The 25,363-nt window shown below is 45.4% G+C and overlaps 1 protein-coding gene across 3 annotated transcripts in view; it reads left to right on the plus strand.

The window, feature by feature from the left end:
* Positions 1–23,338, plus strand: part of raph1b (Ras association (RalGDS/AF-6) and pleckstrin homology domains 1b) — a 39,700-nt gene extending 16,362 nt beyond the window's left edge. For 2 of the 3 annotated variants that reach the window (XM_085447870.1, XM_085447871.1), the window contains exons 3-18: positions 6,490–6,609; positions 6,920–7,025; positions 7,108–7,302; positions 8,438–8,862; positions 9,358–9,444; positions 9,878–9,952; positions 13,641–13,718; positions 15,453–15,612; positions 15,819–15,940; positions 16,269–16,334; positions 16,441–16,584; positions 17,164–17,274; positions 17,899–17,997; positions 18,098–18,218; positions 18,677–18,813; positions 18,903–23,338. In XM_085447870.1, coding sequence (XP_085303996.1) covers positions 6,490–6,609; positions 6,920–7,025; positions 7,108–7,302; positions 8,438–8,862; positions 9,358–9,444; positions 9,878–9,952; positions 13,641–13,718; positions 15,453–15,612; positions 15,819–15,940; positions 16,269–16,334; positions 16,441–16,584; positions 17,164–17,274; positions 17,899–17,997; positions 18,098–18,218; positions 18,677–18,813; positions 18,903–21,539 — 4,683 coding nt within the window. In that variant the 3' untranslated portion in view covers positions 21,540–23,338. The remainder of the gene's footprint in view (positions 1–6,489; positions 6,610–6,919; positions 7,026–7,107; positions 7,303–8,437; positions 8,863–9,357; positions 9,445–9,877; positions 9,953–13,640; positions 13,719–15,452; positions 15,613–15,818; positions 15,941–16,268; positions 16,335–16,440; positions 16,585–17,163; positions 17,275–17,898; positions 17,998–18,097; positions 18,219–18,676; positions 18,814–18,902) is intronic. The other variant, XM_085447872.1, reaches the window with a different exon arrangement.
* The last annotated feature ends 2,025 nt before the right edge of the window (positions 23,339–25,363 follow it).

Here is a 25,363-nt window from a genome sequence, read left to right on the forward strand (position 1 = left end):
TGTTTACAGGACTGTCTCAACATTTGAGACAATGCTGAGATTTCGGTGCACATTTCCATCAACGCTATCTTGTGTTTAGTGCTGCCGTAGTCGTGTGTGAAAGAAGGCTGTAGCCCCACTAGTTTTAAAGCCTAAAATTTACCATTATGTACACAGGCCGTAGATTTAACATACAAGCGCGAGTTTACTTTTTTTTACATTTATTTTAGGAATTTACAGCTTGAATACAGGCGTTTGGATGACTCAGGGCAAAATATGAAAAAAATACTTCATTAAAAACAACAATATAGAACGTAATGATGTGGTAGTCTAACTTACACATCTGGCAGTGCTGACGAATCAATCGACAGCAGGCGGTGGGAGTGTTAGTTTCATTTTCAGGTATTGCTGGTGCTGCTGGTCATGACATCAGTATGTAAACACACCTTGTGTAGCATAAAACAGAAACTATCACAAGTGAGGCTTATCTCTATTTTGGCATGGCTCTTACTTTAATGTATCTTCCTTGTGTAGTGTACAGCTTTGAGTGTTCCCCATGCCACAAATAAGGAATGAGCTCCACCCATACTGTATGTCCCTCACCCCTTCTTAAATTAAACCTGTAATCATCTTGTCACAAGCTTTCTTCATTAACCTTTAGGGCTGCAGCCACGCTAAATTTTCCCATTCATCATGGGCAAACAAGCACAGTGTGTTATGTCATTTTCTGAGTCAGACATCACAGGCTACTACAGGTCAGCCAAGGCTGACAAACCAGCCACACCTAGTTGGACTTTTGGTCCAGCCACTCCCTTGTTCAAAGAGTTCTTTTACTGGCACTTAGAAGTTTCCTCTTTTCCTTCTTTTTACTTGCATAATGCCCACATGTTGACGCAGGGATGGCAGCTTCTGGCTTTCATTTCTCGTCTCCTGGTGTGACTTTGTATATGAAGGGAGGGGACCGGGGGTAAAAAGGCAGGGCAGGGACAGAAAGCAGGGATGGGAGTGGAAATGAGCAAATAATCACCATCTGCATGGCAAATGCAAGCCTGGAAATGACACGCACTCGCACATTTACAAAGAGATCGTATCTATTTTTTATATCTTAAAGGTAGTGAAACCAAGCATTTGTCTGCTCCAGGCTTTGTTCTTTGACAGAAGACCTTATTTCAACTGTCAAGCCACAAACAAGATTACAAGACGCGCTCGAAAGCGCCTATTGCCTTCAAACGGCTACAGGATGTCATTATGATATTTTGACACTTGGCTTTTCAGCGTGGTGTTTTTACTGTGATGACACAAACACATGCATGTGTGAAAGGTGAATCATAGTCTGACAGATTAGAAGTGCAGCTTGCACCAGATGATGGTCTGACATGAGAAAAAGAAGAGATGTTTGCATGAAATTTATTTTAAAGGAGAGGGTGATTTTCAGAAACAATTGATTGAATTGATTTTCAATTAACATGTAGTTTCCCTTTGTAACTACCAAGAGTTTGCAAATGAGCTGTATTACATGGAACAGACGGGCCTTACAACTGCTGAATTTTTAACAAGGAAGGCGATCACCAGGAAACCTGCATGAGGCTGTTTTTGTGTTTATAGATTTGCATGTTTTTATACACTACAGTGCTAGAATATACAGCACTTATTTTATAAATACATTGCTAAAAAAAGAAACTTTTTTTTTTTTAATCAGAGTGCAACATCAAGTCAGTTAAACTTGTGGGATATTGATCTGGTAAGTAGCAGAGGGGGTTTGCTCATCAGTTTCAGCTGCTTTGGTGTTAATGAGACTAACAGCAGGTGCACTAGAAGGACAACAATGGCCCGACCACTAAAACAGGAATGGTTTTTACAGTTAGAGGTCACTGACTTTTTTCCCTCTCCATCTTTTCTGACTATTTTTTCACTAGCTTTGCGTTTAGCTACGGTCATTGTCACTACTGGTAGCACGAGGCGATACCTGGACCCTACAGAGGCTGCACAGGTAGTCCAGCTCCTCCAGGATGGTGCATCAATTTGTGCCATTGCCTGAAGGCTTGCAGTTTCTCCCAGCACAGGAGACAGATTTCAGGAGGCAGGCATTTACTTTAGGAGAGCCTGACAGGGCCGTAGAAGACCCTTAACCGATCACCAGGACCGCTGTCTGCTCCTTAGTGAGCAGACATGCAAGAGCTACAAAATGACCTCCAGCAAGATGCTGGTGTGACTGTCTCTGACCAAACAATCAGTAGCAGTGCAGCCTGAGGGCTTGACTTCCTCTTATGGGCCCCTATGCTCACTGCCTGGCACCATGGGGTTTGATTTTTAGGATGTCTTTGAATTCAGCCCTCTGTAGGTTGATAAGTTTAATTTCCATTAACTGATGTGGTATCCTTTCGTTTCTAAGAGATTACCCAATCCATATCGATATAAATAAGGTGGATTTAAAAGTGGCCTATCAGATATGCATAATCACATGGTTTTGTTTGTCTGTTTTTCCCTCTAGATTCCTTCACTTTTTTTTCCACACACTACATTCCCCAGAGGTTATCAGCAGCATTTACAGCATGGGACATGCATTAATATTCCCAGGTCCGATGACAGAGTGTGTTTGGAGCTATTCCTGTCTATGGGTGTTTTAGATGCTTTGTCTGCTTCCTCTGTTTCAGCTTTGTTTGCATCTGCCCCCAGAGACCTTTATCGGCATGAGCATTTTGTGTCCCATTAAACTCTCAAGAATTCCCACTCTCCATTTAGAGCCAAGCACCACGACAGTGTGGGCATCGCAGAAATTCAGAGTTTGTTATTGTCACGCTGTTTCTGGTTTTATTGCCTCATGTTTCTCATTTTGCCGTATTTTGAAATGGTGATATAAGTTGTTGAGAATATTTTTAGATGAGAGGTGTCAGACACTGGCGTTAAGCTATTTTTGCAAAGATCGTTTGAGAGAAGCGAAAAATAGCGGTGAGGAATAGGTGGCTTTGGAGATTACCCCTACACTCCTCACTGCAACATTTCAGCACACATACAGTTGAGGCTTGGTGGAGTTTTTTGTCCAAAAATAGCATATTTAGAAGTACTTGGGGAAACATTCAGTCAGTGGAGTATCTGGTCACAACAGTGTTTACACAGCTCGAGTCATTTTCCACCACCCAGCCCTCTTGACTTCCTGTGCGATGGAAATATGAGAGGCTTTATTTGTAACTCAAATGTTAAGAGTAGTTGATCATTTGTATGTCGACTGCAGGCAGAACAGGTGCTGCTGAAGCTGTCGGTGCATTACAGTCGGCACTTGTTTTCCCCTTCTCTCGTACTTTGAGATCATATGAATTCATAACTTTCACAAAATAACTCTTGATCTTAATATACCGTAGTACATTTTCATCTGAATATTAAGAGAATAAAGACCCGAGACTGCAGCTATTCCTGCATATTTGTGCTTCCCTACAGGGTTTAATATTGTTAATTAAACAACAGTTTAACATCGAGTTTTCATATTGCTCCCTTTCTAATCCTCTCGATACGCTCTGATCTGGATGACTTGGACTAAAGATAGACACGTCTTCCTCCTCCTCCCACATACTCAACCTCCTCAGCGCTGGGTGCTTACTGCGTTTTCTTTAACAGTTTGAGATTTTTGTTCTTAGAAAACACGCTGCATAAATAGATGAGCAGCCACTGCGAGTTTACATGAAAACCAAAAAAAAGAGAGACTCCAGAAGGAGACTCCACGGGAAAAGGCCTTTGACCTTTATTCTTTCACCCCAGATCTCTGAGCTGCCCAGTAGTCACAGGAGACAGATGAATGGCGGTCATGCTCAGACAAGACAGACGGGACCGTGCAGCATCAGCAGGGAAAAGGCCACGGCCGGTGTTTAGTTTGCGATGATGCCTGTAGGAGTGCATTTGCAGACTACATACACACGCATATATACACAAACACAACCTCCTATCCCCGTGTCTCTCTCAGGTCATGCTCCATAAGCTTAAAAGCAGGGCCTCAGGTGGTAATTCACTTAAACCTGCAGCAGCATCTTCTGTTAAGGCCGTGATTCCATTAGAATGACAGCAGCTATTTCCAAAGTGCTCTTTGTTTTTGGCTCTGCATCGTTTTTGCTCTATTTTTACTCTTTCTGCATCTGGACTGAATACACACCTACAGCATATCTATATATATTTGTACTTGTTTTTTGTCCTGACCACAAGTCTGTGTGTGTATGTGTGTGGAAGAGACTCTTATAAAGGACTCCAGGCTGTTTACACACAGCTGTTAAGTGTCCTGCAGTGCGACTCATTTCCTGTATGTGTATTTACACATGGAATAACCTTGGGGAATAATGGCAGTGCAGGCTCATTTGATTTTTAGTCATTTCCTCTTGCGCTCATCTTGATGCCATAGCTTGAGATACTCACCTGATTTTACAAAATCATGGCTGTGACTGAAGGGTCCCCATATGGAGCCACATTTCATGGTAGCCAAGGAGACAAACGATTCAAATTGTGTTACGATGTAACATGTGTGGGCATAAGGGTGGTGAGGTCTGGATCTCACTTTCAACACCTCAAGTTTCTTCCCCCCCATTCCTACAAATGTACAAGTGCCACCCCCACCACTACCGCCACTATAAGTGGTATGGATAAGCTGGAGGACAGCTGGAGCTTCCTGCAAGGAAAAAGGCCATGTGGGAAATTAGGAATTTTGCACATCCTGGCTATTTCCTGTTGTGACTGCCACACACGTTCATGAGTGCATGGATGTAATTTTAAGCGCACATATATACACACTGGGTTGTTTTTGTTTACATACTCATTGACTCCATTCTTTCCTCCACAAGATGACAAGTTCATGTTTCTCATGTGTTTTAATGAGAGTGCCGGAAGAAGGAAGCTATCCATCATCTAAAGTATAATAAACACTCTGCAGTGACAGCTTTGGTCCGTAATACAAGCTTGTAGCACCAGCTTCAGGGTACGTCTTCTACATGCACCACATACAGTGATTTCTAGTAGTAACCATGCTGGAATTTGTCTGAAATAAGCACCCCTCAGCTGCTTAGCTTTTCATCTTTTATCTGGTTTGCTACGACCTTCATCACATTCTAACAACAAAGCATAGCTTTCAGATCACCAAGTGTTCATTTTAGCCATAAAGGCAACGGCACACAAATACTCGCACATACAAGCAGACGTTTTGCTAGATCAAAAGAACAGGGGTCGTCAGCGGGGTTAATCCCAGTTTGGTACAGTCCCCTCTAGTGACTGACACCACATAGCTGGGATAACATGGAATGACACCCTCTGAAAACATCAATGGGATTACTCTGGAATATTCCATCTGACTCGCCTGTTTTGGGGACTCCGGACTATGCCAAGACAGGAGTGCACACCAAGGGAAAAACAGGTTGAGCGTTCTGCTTTAGTCTGTTTAATATCCAGTGTTGAATATACAGTGGTGTAATATTTTTCTTTGTGTGTGCCAAGCTGAAAGTGTGCAGTAAGAAAATGTGTTTCTGCACTCGGCACTTCCTCTGGCATCTGACAGGGTATCAGAGCCATGACCTCCTCCTCCTCCTGTGCTCAACCGTACTTTGCTTCCACTTGACAGGTCTGTCACCAGATTGGTGAACGATCTTCCTCGGTGCACATCGGCATTTGGGTGAACATATTTTTTTCACATGGACCGGAGACCATCGCATTAGGAAATGAGGATGAATGTAGGCACACATCAAGGCTGCAGATTGTTTTGCATTGTCAGTTGGAGCCATTTTCTGTTATGTTTGCCTCCTTCATATCATTCATTCAGTGTTTTGTCTACTGTGGCGTCCTTGTGTGTATGAAAAAGGATTGGGTTAGACATTTTAGCTTTGACTCTAGAGCGTCAGATTTCCTCCTGATTTTATTCTGATTCTGTTTAATTGTTAGATATATGAGACTTAAGTCGGCCAGGCAAACAGATGCATGCTGGTGTTGCGCCACTTTCCATTTAACCCACTAGAGGGAGCTCTGCCATCACCTTTGACTAAAAACAGCTGGGCATTCTCAGTGAGCCAGCTATGCTTTCCATCCTATTATCCACCGGCCTTTAACAGCACATGCTATTGCTCCGTGTGGTCTGATTAATATCTTAATTTAACAGTGATCTGTGGGCCTCCAAAGAAAAGAGTGGGGGTTTTTTTTCTGCAGACATGAGGAAGATGCTCTGCTCCTCCCTCTGTGTTGGCTCTTGAGCTGGTAGTAGAGGTCCTGGGCGTGTCAGTGGTGCACAGCACACAAGACACCACAGGGTGATCGCACAGCACAGGGTGCCCGCTAGGGGTCTGCGAACGGTTGTCATGGTAACAGGCAGTGAGGTTGGCATGAGATTAAGTTGTTTTTGCGTTTTGTTTTGTTTTTTTCCCCCTCTTTCCTCATTTAGATCATTCCTGCTATGTGGGTGTGACTTGTAATCATGTGAAATTTTCTGCTTCTTTTGTGTGTGTGTGTGTGTGTGTGTGTGTGTGTGTGTGTGTGTGTGTGTGTGTATAGATGGACCAGGTATCTGATGATGAGTTGGACCATGGAGCAGAGGAAGACAGTGACAAGGAGGACCAGGACCTGGACAAGATGTTTGGAGCCTGGCTGGGAGAGCTGGACAAGCTCACACAGGTTAAAATACAAATACTCTCACACACACTAAGGGGGTGGTTTGTTACACAGACGTAGACAGAGCACCGCGAGAAAGGATGGGGCTGTATCCATAGCAACCTTAACACTGCTAATCCTGTCTCCCTTTACTGTATCCTAGCAACTCCACTCCCACCACCACCACATAGTATTTGTGCAGGTCTGTGGGTAACTGAGGAGTCTGGCAGGCAGACGAGGTTGTTACGATGCGCTTTGACTGTAGTGTCAGAGTGTGAATGTGTGTTTTGCAAATGTGCATCTTATGAGTTTCGTGTGTGTGCGCACATTGCAGAGTCTGGATGATGGCAGGCCGCAGAAAGCACTGCAGAAACCTCCTCTCAGGCAGGAGACGAACATGGCCAACTTTTCCTACCGCTTCTCAATGTATAACATAAATGGTAAGATCTCACTTCAGTATAACAACAGAACAGAGATGCACTTATTAGTATAACCCAATAACTCTTGCTTTGCTCCTTGCAGAGGCGTTGAACCAAGGTGACACAGTGGACCTGGATGCCCTGATGGCTGACCTGTGCTCCATCGAGCAGGAGTTGAATACCATTTCCAAACCAAACTCAACTTCTCGCAGCCAGAGCAAAGGCCAGCAGAGGGCAGCTGGAGGGCGCAGTGCTAGCACTAAGCACACAGGCACCAGTGGAGGAGGAAGCAGCGGAGGTAGTCCTGCTGAATTATGGGCTTTTAAAACAAAAAGTGCAGTTCCTAAACAATTTGATACTCAATGTGAAGAAGTGAGACTGTTATCATTTGGTATCCTTTCAGATAGTAGTCAATTGTAAGGCATGATGTCTGAGATTGTTGTGCAGCAGTGGCTTCCAGCTTGCAGCCCATTCAGATGAGCTCAAGAGCCCTTCCATCACTTCCACCTCATCTTCATTTAACCTAATTTTAAACTTGATCGGGAATGTTTCATCTGTTATTGAACCATCACATTCAGCTTACCTGCTAGCCATATTTTACACCATGGGTGGCCCACATAGAATATAAGAATAACCCTTTATTGTCATTGTCCATGTACAATCATATTATGGGTTCTCCACACCAACTGTGCAGGAATAAAATATAAATAGTAAGACAGCAGGAATAAATAGCAATCAGGAGGAATATATACAATGCAGCCCACTTTGATCTTAGGTGCGCTGGACCTGTGGAACTCCCCTTTCTTTAACTACACATTTAAAATCCCTGAAATATCTTAATGTAAGAAAAAGTAGGGCAGTATGAGCTGTAAAACTAAAGTCTGAAATCTTCAAAAGCCATCGAGCTGGCCAGATTGGAGTCTTTGGGGGGGGGAATTCTGTTCCCCTGGCCTTATATTGACACCCCTGCTCTACACTGCTGGTTTCCACCTTTTTATTCATGCTCTTAGCTAGCTTGTAGTTTTTGCTGTTTATTCAGCAGCTGTATTTGTATTCCATATACATACTGCATTTAGCAAACAAGTTCAATTACTTATCCACATTTTAGGCTACCTATATCAACCATTTTTTCATGTTTAGGATTTTGAAATTGATACCATTGGTAATCTTTCCATGTCCCCCCTAGCTGCAACACAAATATACCCCCTGTGGTTAGGAAACACTGCTGTGCATCAAAAAGAAGGAAGTCTTTGTGGGATGAAACAAAAGTGTAAAACTGGGGTTGAGAGAAATAAACACCTGCAAAGTTATAACAGAGAGAGAAAAGGTGAAGCTTTGTAGAAAACAGTCAGTTTTGTTGAGATCTTTCTTGTGTCAATATTTAATTCAATCAAATATTAATTTCACTGTCAAATTGAAACCCGCCCCAACAGGAAGTGCAAGCAGCAGTACTCGAGCATCACCGGCCAACACGGTACGAGGTGGCAGCGCCACTGCTCGCCCCGCGGCCTCTAACATCTCCCTAGATGACATCACCTCTCAGCTAGAGAAGGCCTCCCTGAGCATGGATGAAGCGGCACGTCAGACGTCCTCCTCTTCCTCCTCCTCGTCCTCATTTTCCTCCAGCACCATCCGGCGGCCCTCGTCCGGATCGTCCGGCGGCGGAGGGCAGCATCGGAGGACTGGTTCGGTCGGTGCTGTCACCGAGCAGGACGCACCATCCCAGCGGTCTAGTGTGAACTCAGCATGTGCCTCAGCTTCGAGCATGGACTCCCTGGATACGGATAAAGTGACAGGAGGAGAGGTGGAGAGCCAGGGCAGCCCAATCTCACAAGGACAAAACCAAACCAATACAGAGGTACGAGCCACACTGAAACACACACATAGACGTATCAGACGGTTTAAATGAGTCTTTCCAGATGTGACGGTAAGTGTAATGTACACAAGGACTGCGGTCAGTTCAGTTTGTAAGTCAGGAGAAGTGAGAAAGTACTAAGCATAGACCTTAATGAAGCCAAGCATGTTTATACACACATACTGATTGGAAGGAACTGCATGCCTGAAGTCTATCCAAAGTAAATGCACAATGCAGCCTCTGTATTGTGCATTCGATGCTGTCGGTGAATGCATTGCAATCTCAAGTGTGACTCGGATTACAATGTCAACACCTACCTATTGTTCACTAACAAAAGCAATGCCGTGGTCGGACGGCCATGACAGTCTCTCGCATGTCCCCCCTGTTTTCGCCTGCATGTGTTTACACTGTCTGTGTTTGCATCCTTTCTTATATCCACGGCCTCTGTCCTCACACACGCACACACCCCACCTGCCTGCACCCACCCGACTTTTCCAGCATGTCACGCTGCGACGAGCCAACAGTAAGCCGGCCAGACGGCAGCTTGACTTCACCTCGCGAGAGGGCGAAGTGGATCGGGCCACCGTAAGTGTGTGTGTTTGTGAATGATTGAGCAATTTCTCCAGTTGGTGTGCACAGTTAATTGTTTCAAGGTTAATGGACGTTAGGTGCAACAGAATTTTTACAATTGAGCTGTTGTGTGTGTGTTTGATGTGTGTGTGTGTGTGTGTGTGTGGTGTGATAGCGTAGCTGTGGAGTCTAGGTTTCAGAGAATATACCGTGTATTCACGCTTTTCTCTCTCATAATCATTGCCTCTTTTCCAACAGCTGTATCTAATGACAACCATCGCTGCTGCGCATTAATGAAACCTTCTCTCGCTTCCACGCTTCTCTGTACAAAAACAGATCAAAACACTTGTGATTAATAAGCCTCACAGAATCACCTGGCACTGACTTCTCTATATTTTGTCTCTTCTTCTGCTCTTATCCTCCTCCCCCATCTTCTCCTCCACCCAAGCACTCCTATCTGGACCAAGAAACCTCGCTCATTCTGAAAAGCATAGCTGGAAAGCCTTCTCACCTCCTGACCAAGGTGACTTCCTCATACACTTTTTGCTTTCATTCCTCTCCTGTGCATTCGTGTTTGTGTCTGTGTGCATTGCTCCTGTCTTCTGCTCTGCTCGTCTTTTTGGTAAAGTCCATGCTGAGAGTGATTATAGAACAGAGGATTTTTTTCAAACATGCTTCCACATGTGGTGTTTTGTCTGTGGGCCTTCATTTTGTTCGATCCTTCTTTCTAACTTCATGTTGCTGGCTTTTGATTTGCACTCAGTCTTTGAGCAATAAAAGCTTACAAGGGGAAAATTTAATGTATTAGCATTTATTACACAGTATTAAATCATTACTTTTAATATTTTGAGTTGTTTAGAAGTCTGAAACAGAAACCAGGGCTTGCAGGGCTTTAAATGGCATGATTTGTTGCCTTTGTCTTATTTTGAAAGGTTCATCTGTGCTTTAGAAAAACTGGTTACACAAGAGGCAAAACAAATGTGAACAAAGTCTACTTGATAGATTTCTCTGTGGGTTTTGGTCACATGTCACAGTCTTCAGCAGATGGAGCTTGCTCACAATGAGTTTCTCGCATTATAGAGACTAAACCATTACTTGATTCACCCATAGTTGAGATAATAACCCTACGTGCTAGCCAAAAGTGGAATTTGTGTTTAACTGAAAAAACAAATCTAAGTTGGACTCCAGCTTAGTTTTGTTATTCAAATGTCTCTATAATCCAAGTCGTGTCTGATGCTCCCATCACCTCTTTTAACCTCTGAGTAGATGCTTTGGCCGCTGCCTTTGGCTTCTTTGCAAAGTTTATGCTGAGCATATGTGTGTATATTTGTAGTTTGGAGCTCATTGCTTGTGAGTTATCCCACCTTTAATACACAATGCATAGCAAGAAAGTACAAATCAGCTGATTCCAAGTTGGTTGGATATTAAATCCTTAAATTCTATAATGCTGATTAACTAGAAGAGAATGTTACAGTGTGTGTCTTTAGAAACTGAAAGTTTACAGTGCATTTTTCCACACAGAGATCTCCATTAGTGGCTGTTGGCAGTAAAATAGCCCTTTCAGTGATGTCCTTTATTATTTGAATATAATGGGTGCCGGCAGCGACACTGTCAGCTCATCTGCCCTCAAGTTTTAGAGCTGGATATAAGATTTGCAGTCACCTTATCTAAGAAGCTGGGAAAGAAAAGCGACTGGACTTCTTTAAGTTTCTTGATGATCATGTTCATCGTCACATGAGCTAAGGTGTGAAAAAGGGTTATTATCAGCAGAGGTTTTGGGTGGACCTTGCCTCACCCTATCATGTGACCTGTTGCGATCGACTGACGCAAGATATGAGTGGGCGTTAAGCCGTCCTTAATTTTAGGTGTTAGACAGTTGGTGCTGTAAGCCATCCCCTCTGTTCGAGGATTGTCGTGCACATTGGACATAGATGGCTTCTTTCGCTCCTCTTCCATCTGTCTTCTCTGTCCAAAATGTGGATATTGGGATCCTTGAAAGAGTGACCTTTGTCCTTTAGATGCAGACGTACAGCTGAGTCTTGTCCTCTCGAGGTGGCTCTTCTATGTTGTGCCATAGACAAGGACATGTCCCCCTAGTGACATCCACCAAGCTCCTTAGAATACCACGATAACTGAGATGCTACACGGACATAGTCACCAAATCTTTTGGATTGAGTCAGTGGTTCAAAACATTGGTGCCTGTTGCTGTAAACAGAGCACTCAGCTGTATATTATGTTGTTGTTTTTTTTAAGGGGAGAGGAGTGATAGCCTGCATCTTTACAGGCTGTGAGGGGGTTTATGTGTTAGTGTTACACTTTCCACCAGAGAACAGAAGAAGGCGAGCCGCGATCGCCTGGACTCACAAGTTTTCTCCCTCTCCTCGCTCGTGAATCAGAATATTGAATGAGCGCGGGATGCTTGGGAACAAGCGAGGCGGGAGAGAGTGGAAAAACATCAAAGGAAGTGGCTGCCAAGATTTTTTTCTTTTTTCTTTCTTTCTTTTTTTTTTTTTTTTTACAGACTAGGCAGAAGAGGTTTTTCTTTTTTTTAAATTGGCTCTGGTGTGGCTCACTGTGAAAGTGGAAGGGTAAACGCCTGTCGAATCGGAGTCGGTCTAATGTCTAATAAAAAGCAGGGAGTATGTGTCGTGTAGAGAGGGAATAATAGATGAGAGAGCGAGGGGGGCGGGTTGTCCACGCTGACATTTCTGGGGCTGAACCCACAGTGGGACTCAAATTGACTCCCGACTGTAATCTGTACAACTCGCGTGACCTCTTGGTCACTGTTGCTCTTACTCAGTCTTATACACACACACACATTGGGGTGGGTAAAAGCCTGCCACTATGTGTTGGCCAAACACACTCTTGGTTTTAAAGCTTTAATGTGTGTGTGCCCTAGAGTCGGTCATGTGGAAAAGGCAGTCTGGGTCAAGGAGAGGGCAGGGGCTTCTTGAGATAAGAGGCTTGGGGAGCACTTGTTAATACCCCTCACCCTCTCTCTTTGAACACACATGCTCGTGTGTACACATGACTTCAAATATTCAGCACCTCAGCTTCTCATTCACCCACTCTCTCCGTCCTTGTCTCTGTGAGTTAGCTTCAGGGCCATAGTCGGTCATGGTCTTCCCCCGCCTCGTCCCGATTGGCTAAAGGGTTCAGGGTCCTTTAAACGGAGTTTGCTGGTTGGGCGGCCCTTCCTCCTGGTACCTTTTTTTTGTGGGGATTATGCTCCCCTCGATTGGGTACGCTCCCAAACCCCTGCATCTGCTGTAAAGAGAGGAAACGAGTGATGGAGAGGGGAGGAAGCGGGAAGGGGGAGGGGCATTTTCCTCCCTACTGTCTCACTTGGCGTTTTAGTCAAATTGTGCTCGTCTTGGCCACACATGTCTGCGTGTGAGTGAACCCATGCCATCACTAAAGTCCTCGCTCAGCACCGTCTCAGCTAGCTCGACCGCTGTCATCTCTGGGTGACGGCAGATGTGGATGCAAGGCGGACTTTGATCGACTGGGAATCACGCTGGAATAACTTTTTGTTTTTTTAATCTTGGTGTGAAAGGTGGCAAACAGATTTTTGTTCATTTGAATAGAAGAAACCGCTTTTGTCATATTTTTAAATCAAGTTACGGACACATCTGGATATTTCCCATTTTGAGCATTTTTTGGGGGGGGTTCGCATCTTTAAGTTGGCTGCATGGATGCTCTTTGAGCTGATTCTGCATTCATCTGCAGCCTCTCACCCTTGAGGGATCTTCTACTATTGTCTCCCCTTCTGCTGTATAGCATGATCAAAAGAAACCGCCGCAGCTCCACATGAATCCGGCATGAAACCATATACAGCAAGCGGAGCACCATTTTTGAGGAGCCAATGCCGCCACGGCGTCTTTTATCATAATTCTGTCTATTTGTCTAATTGAACACTCACGCTAAAGTAATAAAACACACGTGGAAGCTTACACAACCTGTAGGAATGGAGGTGATGGCATCTTGTTGGAGGGGGCAGGTAAGCAGCCTGGAGCATGGGGGAAATTTAGATTTCTGCCCGTGACACAAGGCGCCATCATTCCAGATGCTTTTTTTCATGAAGTTGTGCATAGCTGCATGTGTTATTCCTGCCAAAGGAGTGACGGATGTATGACGAGGATGAGGCTATAAAATCAAAAGGCATTTTTAATGTGCGTGCTGTATTAACACACTCCTGTGCGTTCATCTAGGAGGAGCAAGCTGCCAAACTGAAGGCGGAGAAGATCAGAGTCGCCCTGGAGAAAATCAAGGAGGCACAAGTCAAAAAGGTAGAACCACCTCTTAACTCGCTGACTCTTAGAAAGTGCAGGGATATGAAGCCCTTCTGACTTTGAATAATTGCCGTCTTGTCATATTTCGTGCACGCCGCATTTCTTTGTGAACTTCATTCACAGCGAGGCAGTGAAGCATGCAGAAAATAGGTCATTGCAGTGTTTGATTATGTGTGTGCGTCTGCTGGAGGAGGGAGCAAGGAAGCGGAGACGGGCTTCAGAAATATAACGCAGATCCACATAAGACATGTTATTTATCCCGCGTATCAGCTGAACAACAGGAGCGCCTTGCCACACTGACAGTTTGCTTCCACTGCGAGGTCGATACGGGACTCCTCACACAGGCAGGCCTTTTGTTTTTCCCCCCCAGGCCGGTGAATGAACAGTCTCTTTGAATGAGACCAATGCCATTTAACAGAATGGTGTCCTTTTTTGCATGCAATGAATGGTTGAAGCCCAATAGTTTTACAGCCAACAGAGCTAGAGTATGGCTAGATAAAGGGTACTGGTACAGACAGGACACGCGAAGGAAAAAAAACCTCAGCTAACACAGGAGAGCTTTGACGTGCTAAATTATTCGTGCCCTGTTGTCGGCGTTTTACACGACCAGCAATGATTTGAATTTCACCGAAGCAGTTTGACTTCATCTGGATAAGAAATGGATCTTAAAGGATTTAGATGTTAGATTTAATTTAACTTTTTTCCCTCTGAGTGGTGGGGGGGGGGGTCTCCTGTGAGAAATGTAGGTCAGACTCCCCCCATGTCTGAGACTCATCGCTGTCCCTGCGTTCTCATTGGTCTGCGCTTCACTTCAATCATCCGTACTGGCACGCGATTGGACGTCGGGGTCGCAGTGGGAGGTGACATGCAGGAGGGTGAAGGAATCCGGGGCTTTATTTGGTTTCACACATCGAGGCTGCGATTGTGTGATCCAGGATTTGGCACGTGTGCGAGTGTGTCGCGTTCAGATTAGTTTAAGCTTTCGTGTTCTGGTTGCTTAAAGATGCCCAAACTACAGCCATATTCGTAGTCATGTTTAGTGGCCATATGTGGGACATGGTCATGATCTTCATGAACACATGATAAGATGTCATTCTTTCACTAAACTGAAGCTACAAATTGGAAAATGTTCAGCTTTTTACACAAAAAAAATATTTTCAAATTGATACCATAGGTGTATCTACTAAAATACAAAATGTGGGGTGGGTCTACTGATCAGTAGGTTGGCGATTTAATCCCTATCTGCTCCAGTCTGCATGCCAAATATCCTTGGGCAAGATACTAACCGATGTATCCACTAGAGTGTGAATGTGTGTGAATGTTGGATAGTAAGCACTTACAAGCTTTTAAGAATGGTAGTGTGAATGATTGAATGAGGCATGTTAAAGAGCTTTGAGTGCTCCGGGAGAGTAGAAGAGCGCCGTATAGGAATCATCCTGTTTACCATTTAAAAATCTCAGAAGAGTTTGAATTCCAGTGACCTTGACATGAAGGTTAAAGGTCAAATTTCCTGAAGATCACCTAACACTTCCAAATTCTTAGCATCTACTAGGAGGCTGAGGTTTACCGTTCCCTCCGCATTTTCCAAAGCTGAGCCTTATTGGAGTATTTGCTGGGCTAATTCTGGCCCCCAAGCCTTATGTTTGACCCCTCCCCGATCTAACGCATGCATGACGATAAATCTTACATATTGATATCATGTTTTAGCGTTTCCCTCTTGGCCTTCCTCAGCTGGTGATCAGGGTCCACATGTCCGACGAGAGCTCAAAGACCATGATGGTAGACGAGCGGCAGACAGTCAGGCAGGTGCTAGACAGCCTGCTGGATAAGTCCCACTGTGGATACAGCCCTGACTGGTCTCTGGTGGAAACCATCACTGAGCTGCAGATGGGTAAGGGAGCAATCGCCTGAGTTGAATAAACATTGTTTATGGTTTTGCTTTAATCTGCGCTTGTAGCATAGGGTCGAAGTTCAGGGGTTCTCGCAGCATAATACACAGAGTAATATGTAATAGTCACGGCCCCAGTTCCAGGGCGGCAAAAGAAACCTGTTCTCGCCTGTTCTTCATTACCTGTTCTCGCTCCTCCTTTTTCTCAGAGCGTATTTTTGAGGACCACGAGAACCTGGTGGAGAATCTGCTAAACTGGACCCGGGACAGCCACAACAAGCTCATGTTCATAGAGCGCATTGAGAAATACGCCCTCTTCAAGAACCCTCAGGTGACCGCCCATTACGTTAAAGCTGCACACGTATGGTGGCGTGTTCAACAGACCGAGGGGCAGATAACATCCTCTCCTCTTTTAACTGCTCTGCGTTCGGTGTGCAAATGCCGACTGTGTATGTTATACGCGCAGAAGCATTGTTTATGCATGCTGAGTGCCTGCATAGAGCCAGAGAGTGAATAACAGTGTGTGTGTTTGTGTAGGAGTGTCAGAAGTAGGTCAAAGCAAGTGAAAGTGAATAATTTATTTACACATAGGATAAGGTGAGACTTTCTCCCCCTCCCATCCCTCCACTGACTTCACTGTTTTACTCAATTGCTTCCAGAACTATTTGCTGGGGCGGAAGGAGACATCAGAAATGGCCGACAGGAACAAAGAGGCTTTATTAGAGGTAAGATGGTGTTTTATAAAGCAAACTGCAGACGTTTCTATCATTCCTGCTAATCTGGAGCGTTACTTAGATGAATTATTTAATGGGTTTTTGTGCAATACTTCAGGAATGTTTCTGTGGTGGCTCAGTGTCTGTGCCAGAGATCGAGGGCATCTTGTGGCTCAAAGAAGATGGGAAAAAGTCATGGAAGAAGCGTTACTTCCTCCTCAGGGCTTCGGGGATCTACTATGTCCCCAAAGGCAAAGCCAAGGTCAGTGACGGCTGGTGTACGATCATGCTACTCGGACGCAGAAATGAAGATTAGGAACAGAAATGTGGCATTTAGGGTTATGAGAAGCAGATCCACTCATGATTTGTGGCATTTCCTGTTTGGTTTTGATCACTTTGAAGAACAGCAGTTGTGTGCGTGGCGTTTGAGTGCACATGCTCCCTTTTTAACACCACCATCCTCCCAAGTAATTTTCAAATTTTAACACTTGCAGTTCACTGTGGCACCATGGAGACATGTATAAGTCCCATAGTACATTTCAGTCCCAGCTTTGATACTGAATAGGGCATTCTAGATGTAAGTTAGACCTTTAATAGCATATACACACAAAACGTAGACAAATGAAGGACTTTGCATAATTATTTCAAGCCATTCTGCAACTGCTTCACTCATGCACTAAAACAGCTTGAGTGAAGCTCCATGTTTCTATACAACGACAGCACAAACGTGGTGGGTAAAATTCAGTTTCTTCACACAGAGCAGCAGCAGCCAACAGCGGTCTCTTTTAGGTCAACCACGCATCAGTACATGACACCGTCCCCTGCCTCTCTTTCTCCACAGGCATCCAGAGATCTCGTGTGCTTCCTGCAGTTGGACCATGTTAACGTGTATTACGGGCAGGACTACCGCAGCAAATACAAAGCTCCCACTGACTACTGCCTGGCCTTGAAGGTGAATCCCTGTAACTGCATGGTGAAACGTTGCGTTGTCCTGATTGGCCTGCAAATAACAGCAGGTCTTAATGTTCCTCCAGAGACCTAAACCGGCACAAATGAGCACTTGGCTAAGAAAGCTACAGATGATGTCCAGTTCTGTGTGTGATACAGATCTTGTAAACACATTTTGCAAGTCAAATAATTAGATGTCTGCATATCTGAAGAAATTTATAACAAGAGAAATGAGGCATTATAACATGGGTGGGATGTACACGTGTCCTCCTTTGCATCTGTTTAAAGTCGAGGTTTGAACACATCAAATGGTTCTTGTAGTCCCCAGAGATATGCAGTCTTAGCGCTTCACTGTTACCCCCATGCACTTAGTACCATTAGTCTGCTATTAGAAAATGTCTCTGGAGATCTTTTCCAAAGAAGCTGATTGGATTAGTTTAATCAGAATAGAAAGTTTATTTACTGACTGCATTTAATGTAATGAATAAGCACTTGTCTAATAAATTGCAAGAGGATGCTTCGATGTCAATTGCACATGTTATTTGTTTAAAAAAATCCTTTTATTTTGAATCGTTTTGCAGTGTCTGTGCAGAGCACTTAATGTTCATAATACTTGTTTTATTTGCAGCATCCACAAATCCAGAAGAAGTCCCAGTACATCAAGTATCTGTGCTGCGATGATGTGAGGACGCTGCACCAGTGGGTGAATGGAATCCGCATCGCAAAGGTTGGTTTGAAGCAGAGTTACTGTTCAAGGCAAAGAAATAAGCAGATAAATGTTTTGTTTTAATTTATGAAATGCATCTGTGTTCTTCGATCTCATACAGTATGGGAAGCAGCTGTATTTGAACTACCAGGAAGCCATGAAGAGGACAGAGGCAGCCTACGATTGGTCCTCTCTCTCTACGTCTAGCATCAGATCTGGCTCCAGCTCCGCCAGCATACCCGGTTCGCTCACGAGCTAGGCTAAGCACCACTAATGGCTCCTTTAAACGCATCATCATGTCCAGTGTATAGTTAATTCAACATGGAAGCAATTTAGCTTTAAAAACAAAAGCACTTCCATTTTTTTTTACTAAGTCAATGCTAAGTTATGCTAGTTATGCTACCAGATAGAAGTGGAGCGTATTGTAAAGTGTATTCAGACATGCTCACTACTGTTAGAGGTCACTCTGAACACAGAACAAGAATGCAAACAGGCACTAGACTTTTAACTCGCTTGATTCACTAAAAAGAAACACATTTGTGTTGGAGAATGCTGAGAAACAGCAAAAAGATGTACATAATAAATATTCTATGTCAAATCTTTTAAATTTTTAAGAAGGATTTGTGACTCATCTATGATGTATTTCCAATATTACTAATTGATAAGAGGCCTTTTTACAGTTTTTCATTTGTTTTTTCAGAGTCCCAGTCGAATCATTCGGGCCATTCTGACAGCGGGGTGGATACGGGCTCCTCTCATGGGCGTTCCCAGAGCGTGGTGAGCTCCATATTTTCAGAGGCCTGGAAGAGGGGTACCCAGATTGAGGAAAACTCAAAGGTATGAGTTTCAGCGTGTTAAAGTCGCGTGTTTGCAGGAGGATGTGTGAGTCACGTGACAAAGCCTAACACTCGCTCTGTTCTCCGCAGATGAGAATGGAGGCATCCAGAGGGGCCACGCTGCCGCACGGTTCCCACAGCCACCGGCATCACAGCCAGCATTCAGTTGACCACTCAGCCCTGACGCCGCCTCCGCAGCAGCCTCAGGCGCAGCCTCCATCACGGCCTCAGTCTCAGCCCCACCCCCAACATCAGCAGCAGCAGCACCCCCCACAGCATCAGCACCCATTGGTGCAACCCCAGACGCCAATTCAGCTGCAGCAGCAGCACCAGCACCTGCCTCCCCAGCATCCGTCTCCTCAGGAGGCAGTTCCGCCACCACCACCGCAGGCAGCACCACCGCCACCGCTACAACCACCACAGTCTGCTCAACTACATCAACAGCAGCTGCAGAAGCAGCAACAGTCACAGGCCTTCAGCAACTACAACCACATGCCCCCACAGGAGCAGCAGCAACCAGCTCCCGCACCCCCTCCACCTCCGCCACCTCCACCACCGCCTCCCCCACCCCCTCCACCAGTCCAGACGGTGTCATATCAGTCGCCGGCTCTCACAATGTACAAATACAGCACCATCACCAGGCTGCAGAACCAGAAAGGAGGCAAGATACCTTTTCACCTCCCTGCTACAGCCCAGCAGGTTCTGCCCACGACTCTGACACCACCTGCACTGCAGGCCATCAAACCAAACGTCAATCACATTGCTGCAAGGACTAATGTGCCCCCGCCTCCTCCACCACCACCTCCCCCTCCACCGTCCATGCCAACCCCCGGGTCTGCCATGGCTGTGCTGAAACTGGGCCCACCCAGTCCGGCTACTCCACCGGCTTTCATCCCTCCACCGGCTTTCATCCCTCCACCGGCTTTCATCCCTCCACCGCCAGTTCCTCTGCCTGCTCCACAGACCAATGGAATTGCATTTCCTCCCCCTCCGCCGCCCCCACCGCCACCAGCTATTGCAGCTGCTCCCGTGAGTCAGCCTGTCTACCACAGTGGACTCAAGCAAGCGCTGAAGGAGCGGTTTCCCAGCCCGCCGCGGGACCTCCCGTCTCCAAACGGCGGGCTCGAGTATTCCCCACCACCTGCCCCCACACCACCACCCCCGCCTCCTCCACCTCCGCCACCGCCGCCACCACCTCCTCCTCCTCAACAGTTCCAAGTACCGGCCCAGTTTCCACCTCCTCCTGCACCCCTTGCAGCACCACTGAAAAACTTCAACCCAGGCTTTCTCCCTCATACTGCCCCCAAGCCCATGTCACCAGTCTCCCCTTTCCCTCCTGCCCCGCCTCCTGCTACAATGAGTTGCCCGACCCCAGCTCCACCACCACCCCCTCCTCTACCTGCACCCCTTAAGAAGCAGTTCAGCCTCCAGACAGGCCACACCTCCACTCAACCCCCTCCAACTCTGCCTAAGCAGCATAGTTTGTCTAAGCCACCAACCATTTCCACAGGAGCCCCTCCCACCATGTCTCTGGTGAAACAGCTAGCCAGTCAGTTCCCAGGAGCTTCATCCCAAGCAGGCAATCAAATGGAGGCTTCGAAAGCCCCACTCTCTCCCCCTGCAGTTAAAACCAAACCAAAATGGCAGCGTGGGGGTGGCCAGCAGCTGCAGTCTCCCGAATTCCCCCCTCCTCCTCCAGACAGCAACACCGGCTTCCCTGCTCAACCACCACCACCTCCTCCTCCTCCTCCACCTCCCCCAGCACCAGTCACAGGTCCGACGCCACCTCCTCCTCCCCTTCCTTCTGGAAACATGGGCTCCCCCATAAGGAGGTCACCCTCTGGTTCCTCTAGTTTTGGAGGCAAGAAACCTCCTCCCACCCCCCAGAGGAACTCCAGCATCAAGTCCAACGCCTCAAACTCCTACGAGGAATCCAGGAGAAATTTGCTCAGCAAGTTTGCTCCCCAAGGCAACACCGCCCCTCCCTCCTCATGTCCTCCCTCCAATGGATCGCCTTCAAAGGAGCCCTCAAATGGACCTCCTGCTCCCCCAAAACCAGGAAAGCTCAACCTGGCTAACCTGCCCCTGGCACTGCAGGCCAAGGTAAGCCAGGCAAAGCAGTCTGGTGGCGACTTCCCTTCCCCACCTCCTGAGTGCGCCTACTTCCCACCTCCTCCACCTGCCTCCGAGCTCTTCCCCCCTCCACCACCTCCAGGTAATGACGCCCATACGGGCGGACCTCCTCGAGTAGCAGTGGTGAATCCCCAGCCCCAGGCTCCTCCTCCACCACCACCCATCTCCCTCGTCAGTAACTCAACATGGGGAAAGAACTCCCTGAAAAAGACTCCTCCGCCCACGCTCGGGCGGCGTAGTAACAACACCCCAGAACCACCTCCGCTCTCGCCACCTCCACCGACTTCCCCAAAAGGTAGCTCAGGCCAGCCCAACTTCTTGGAGGATCTGAACAGGACACTGAGGCGAAAGTCAGTGGGACGCCAGGGCTCCACCAACTCCGCCGGCCTCTCAGGCAAGTTGGACCCCGCGGGGACCATGGACGACATGGCGCTGCCCCCGCCGCCTCCTGAGCTGCTCCTGGACCAAGGAAAGCAAAGCAACGGAGGAAACGGTGGCTATATGTCCGGAAACATCTCAGGCTATGCAACACTACGACGAGGACCCCCTCCTGCCCCACCCAAAAGAGGGGATGGCACCAAGCTTACTGGATAGTAGTTGAACTTGTCGATAAGGACACGATGAAGACTAATGAATAGACAATGAAATGATATAGTGAAGTAAAAATGCATTAGTGGACTACTCTTTTCTTCTCCTGGGGACACGATAATAAATGACTGTGTATATACTAAAAGCCAAACCAGACCATCTTCAATTAGTGTTTGCTAGTTCTTCATTTTTTTTATTGCTTGGCTTTCTGGATGAGTGAGGTTTACAATACTGGGACACTTTAGACTCAAACAGGTTAAGTTGGAGGTGTCTAAACTATCCAAGCTCTCTGGAACATGAAGTTTTTGCCCCGTACGGTATAACCCCACTTGTCTGGTACACCAAGCAGCTCTGAGTAAACACTAATAATAAGACTTTGTGCAAATATTATTGGATCCAGGTCTGAGCCAAATCATGCATCTGCTTCTTTGCCACAAGTTTGTGCCACGTTACTGGAGACGCAACACAGAAAACAACAAAAACTCATCATGATCTCTCTGCTTTGGTACTGCATGGACAACATGTAAACAACAAGCTGTAAAACATGAAGCTGTGTGCGTGCATGTGTGTGTGTGTGTGTGTGAGAGAGAGAGAAATGGACTGAACGTGCATCCATGCATTGAGTGCATGCATGCGTATGTGATGGTATGGTGGTAGTAGTTAATCATCATTAGGGAGGGCCTTCATGGAACAGGGATTGTCAGGTTTGCTTTTATATAAAATTATTTAAAGATTGGTAAATGGAAGGATTTTTTTTTTATATGTGTAAGTGTCTTTTAAATAGATTAAAGCCTAGAGAGGAGCAGATCAACATTAGCGCACAATGGAATGTATCTGGAAGAAAAGAAAGGCAATGATTCAGTAAAATCTTTTGTCTTAAGCGTTTCTAGACTGTTTTACCACTTGACAAATGCAAATCAGAAGGAAGCCTTACTCTTAAAGTCTTGCACAGAGGTCGAAACAGAAAGGAAGTATCTTCTAAAGGTTTCCAAAAAAAATGGCATGGACTGTGCAGCTGGATTTAATTTAATGCAAAACTTGTACTGGACTTTGTAGAAAAGGAGAGAGGAGGAGGAGGCCTGGGGTGGTTATCTTTGTGGACTGTGTGAGTTCCCTGTGTGCTGGCTTGATTTCGGACCTTATCCTTCAGTTTGTATCTGTACAGTTGCAGCTGCTGCTCCGTTACCGTTGGTTCCCCCGCCGCCTTCTTAAGTTCCCCGTCCAGGAAGTGGCGAGCACCGGCTGGATTCAGCCACGTGAAGTATCGAAGGAGAGATGCATTTTATCCGGTTAATGTACAGAGCATCGAATCATGTAGTTTATTATAACACAAATCATCTGAATGTTCAACTCAACTTTGTGTCTATGGAATCTCGTTTCCTCGTGGTGCCATTGCTGCTCCATCTCTTGGTGCACAGGGTCGGAGGTTATCTAGAGGGTCGACTATGAAGGGTTTCCATTTCTAGCAGCGATGCCTTCGTTTTTAGGGTGCTAGTGCTGTCCTTCGACATGTCCGTGTGTGCCAGGATGACATATCATGAATATTTCAGATCATTTAGACTGGCTTTGGTGTGGGGTGGTGTAGATTCCATACAAGGCCTTGAAGACAGTGTATCTTTTTTTTTCTTTCTTATAACTGAGCGTCATTGTCCTTACCGGGATGTTTGCTGCAGTACAGTATGTAAGTTATATCGATGTGCTGAGGCGAACACGTGGGGCCAGATGAAGAAAAATGTTTGCAGATGAGAGTAAATGTTTCCTCTTGCATATAAACTGAAAATCACAATATAAATGTTTAAACCAGACCTCAACCCGTCTCTGTGTCGTTTGTTCAATTAATTTAAAGATTATGTGTAGTTCAGTGCAAAAGTCTTGAGTCACCCCTCATTTCTTTTTATTTTGTTTCCAATGAGCCTTTCTTCAAAGTTTTTATTTGGATGTTGGCTCCTTCTTCACTCATTTCTTCACTCATTTTCATTCCAGTTGTTGTATCTGACCATTTTTCTGAAGAATATTTTTGTTAAGCCACCAACACTAACCTATGAGTCATTGAAGTATAAAAAAAGCAACTAACTCGTGGGATGAGCCAGTGTTTGTGTCTACACAAAAAACAAATTGGAACCACTTTTAAATTCTCTTTGTTGCTAGCAGCCTGTCAAAAACGCATCATCGTTTCCATTTCTTGAGTTGAATTTATGAAAAATGCCACAGATAATGGCAATATTTAATGGTAATTTATTTATTATTAGAGGTACAACAGTGAGTATGGACAGCCACATATAAAACATGATGAAAGCTGTGTCATGGTTTGCATTTCAGCCAGTGGTGTTGGAGTGAAAACTGATAGAAGTTATGAACATACAAAGCACATAACACTTTGATCCATCGTGCAGTACCATCTGTAAAGCTTCTGATTGGCAGCAGCTTCATTGTCTTCACCAGGACAGTGATCCTAAACAACACAGTAGAACCATACCTGGATTGGCCTCCCCAGAGCCTGCACCTCAACATTACTGAAACAGTGTGGGATCATGTTAACAGAGAACAGAACAAAAGGCAGAAACATCCAAAGAAAGCTCTGAATGTCCTTCAAGAAGCCTGGAGAACTATTCCTGAAGACATGACATGAAAGCTCCCTTGGAGGGTTCAGACTGGAAGAATAAAGGTTGTCATGCCAAATATTGACTTTAAAGCTCATTAGAATTGTACAAACTCTGTTCTTGCCTTACATACTGTATTTCCCTGTATCTTTGCATACTTTTTAATAAATAATTGCACCTACTTCCAATTTTCCTACCATAATATAAAGAAATGAGGGGTCACTTAAGACCTTTGCACATCTCTGGATGTTTGTTTGATGTGTTATATTCAAGTGCAATTTACAACCGACTTGTTTGATTGGTAGGTCACACACCCCCTCTAGTGGTTTTATCCTACCCTACACTACACTCAGTAGCGGTTTTTGATATGGGCGACACGGGCAAAAGAAAGTTGCTTGCACCCATGCTGCCCCGACATCATGACAGCGCATTTTGGGGATTGCATGGGCACCGGTCGGTTTTCTATCGCCCATTTGCGAGGACTAAGGGCGCCATCGGTTTGCGACGTGCGCCTTCTGCTTGCGGCAGGGAGGACAGGACGGGGCGGCGGGGGATTTAATAACCAGCTCGCAAAATAAAAAAATAAAAACAAACCAACAAACACGAAAACAGCAGACATTATGATACAGACTTATAATTTGCACTGCATTTAATGTTTTTTTCTAAATTCTATACGCGAAAAGTGAGCGTCAGAGCCCTCGGTGCGCATGCTCGCTGCTGCTGCTGAAGTCAAAGTAAACTTTATTGTCATCTCCGCTACATACAGAACAGTATATAGAGAGAGGAGACAACGAGGCTCCAGTTACAGCAGTGCACGAAAACAAACAATAAATATAAGAAGAGTAAGAAAATAAATATACGTTTTAGGACTCGGGGTAAAGGGATCAATAACAAGTTAAAATTTATAATTTACAGTTTAATGATCTAAAGTCTCACATACAACCTGTCAAAAGGGGAGGGGGGCGGCTGCTTCCAAATAGAGCACATTTCATTCATAATGTAAATCAGAGCCCATTATGTATTCATGATTTGTTCCTGGGTTGTGTGAAATCCCAGAAATAAACTAAAGTGAATCTGTGAACTAAGGTGTAGGTGTGTTAGATTATGTTGTGGTGATCCTCGGGCTGGGGGATGGGTGTTCATACTGGAGTGCAAAATTAAAACCAATGGAAGATGGACAAGAAAAGTTCAAAGCCATCAGGTGCTCAGTTTAGAAAAAAGAGAAAAGAA

This window comes from Copadichromis virginalis, linkage group LG23, assembly GCF_057382275.1.
Source record: "Copadichromis virginalis isolate Kocher_CV1m ecotype Utaka linkage group LG23, C_Virginalis_male_GT1.1, whole genome shotgun sequence".
Classification (NCBI taxonomy): Eukaryota; Metazoa; Chordata; class Actinopteri; order Cichliformes; family Cichlidae; genus Copadichromis; species Copadichromis virginalis.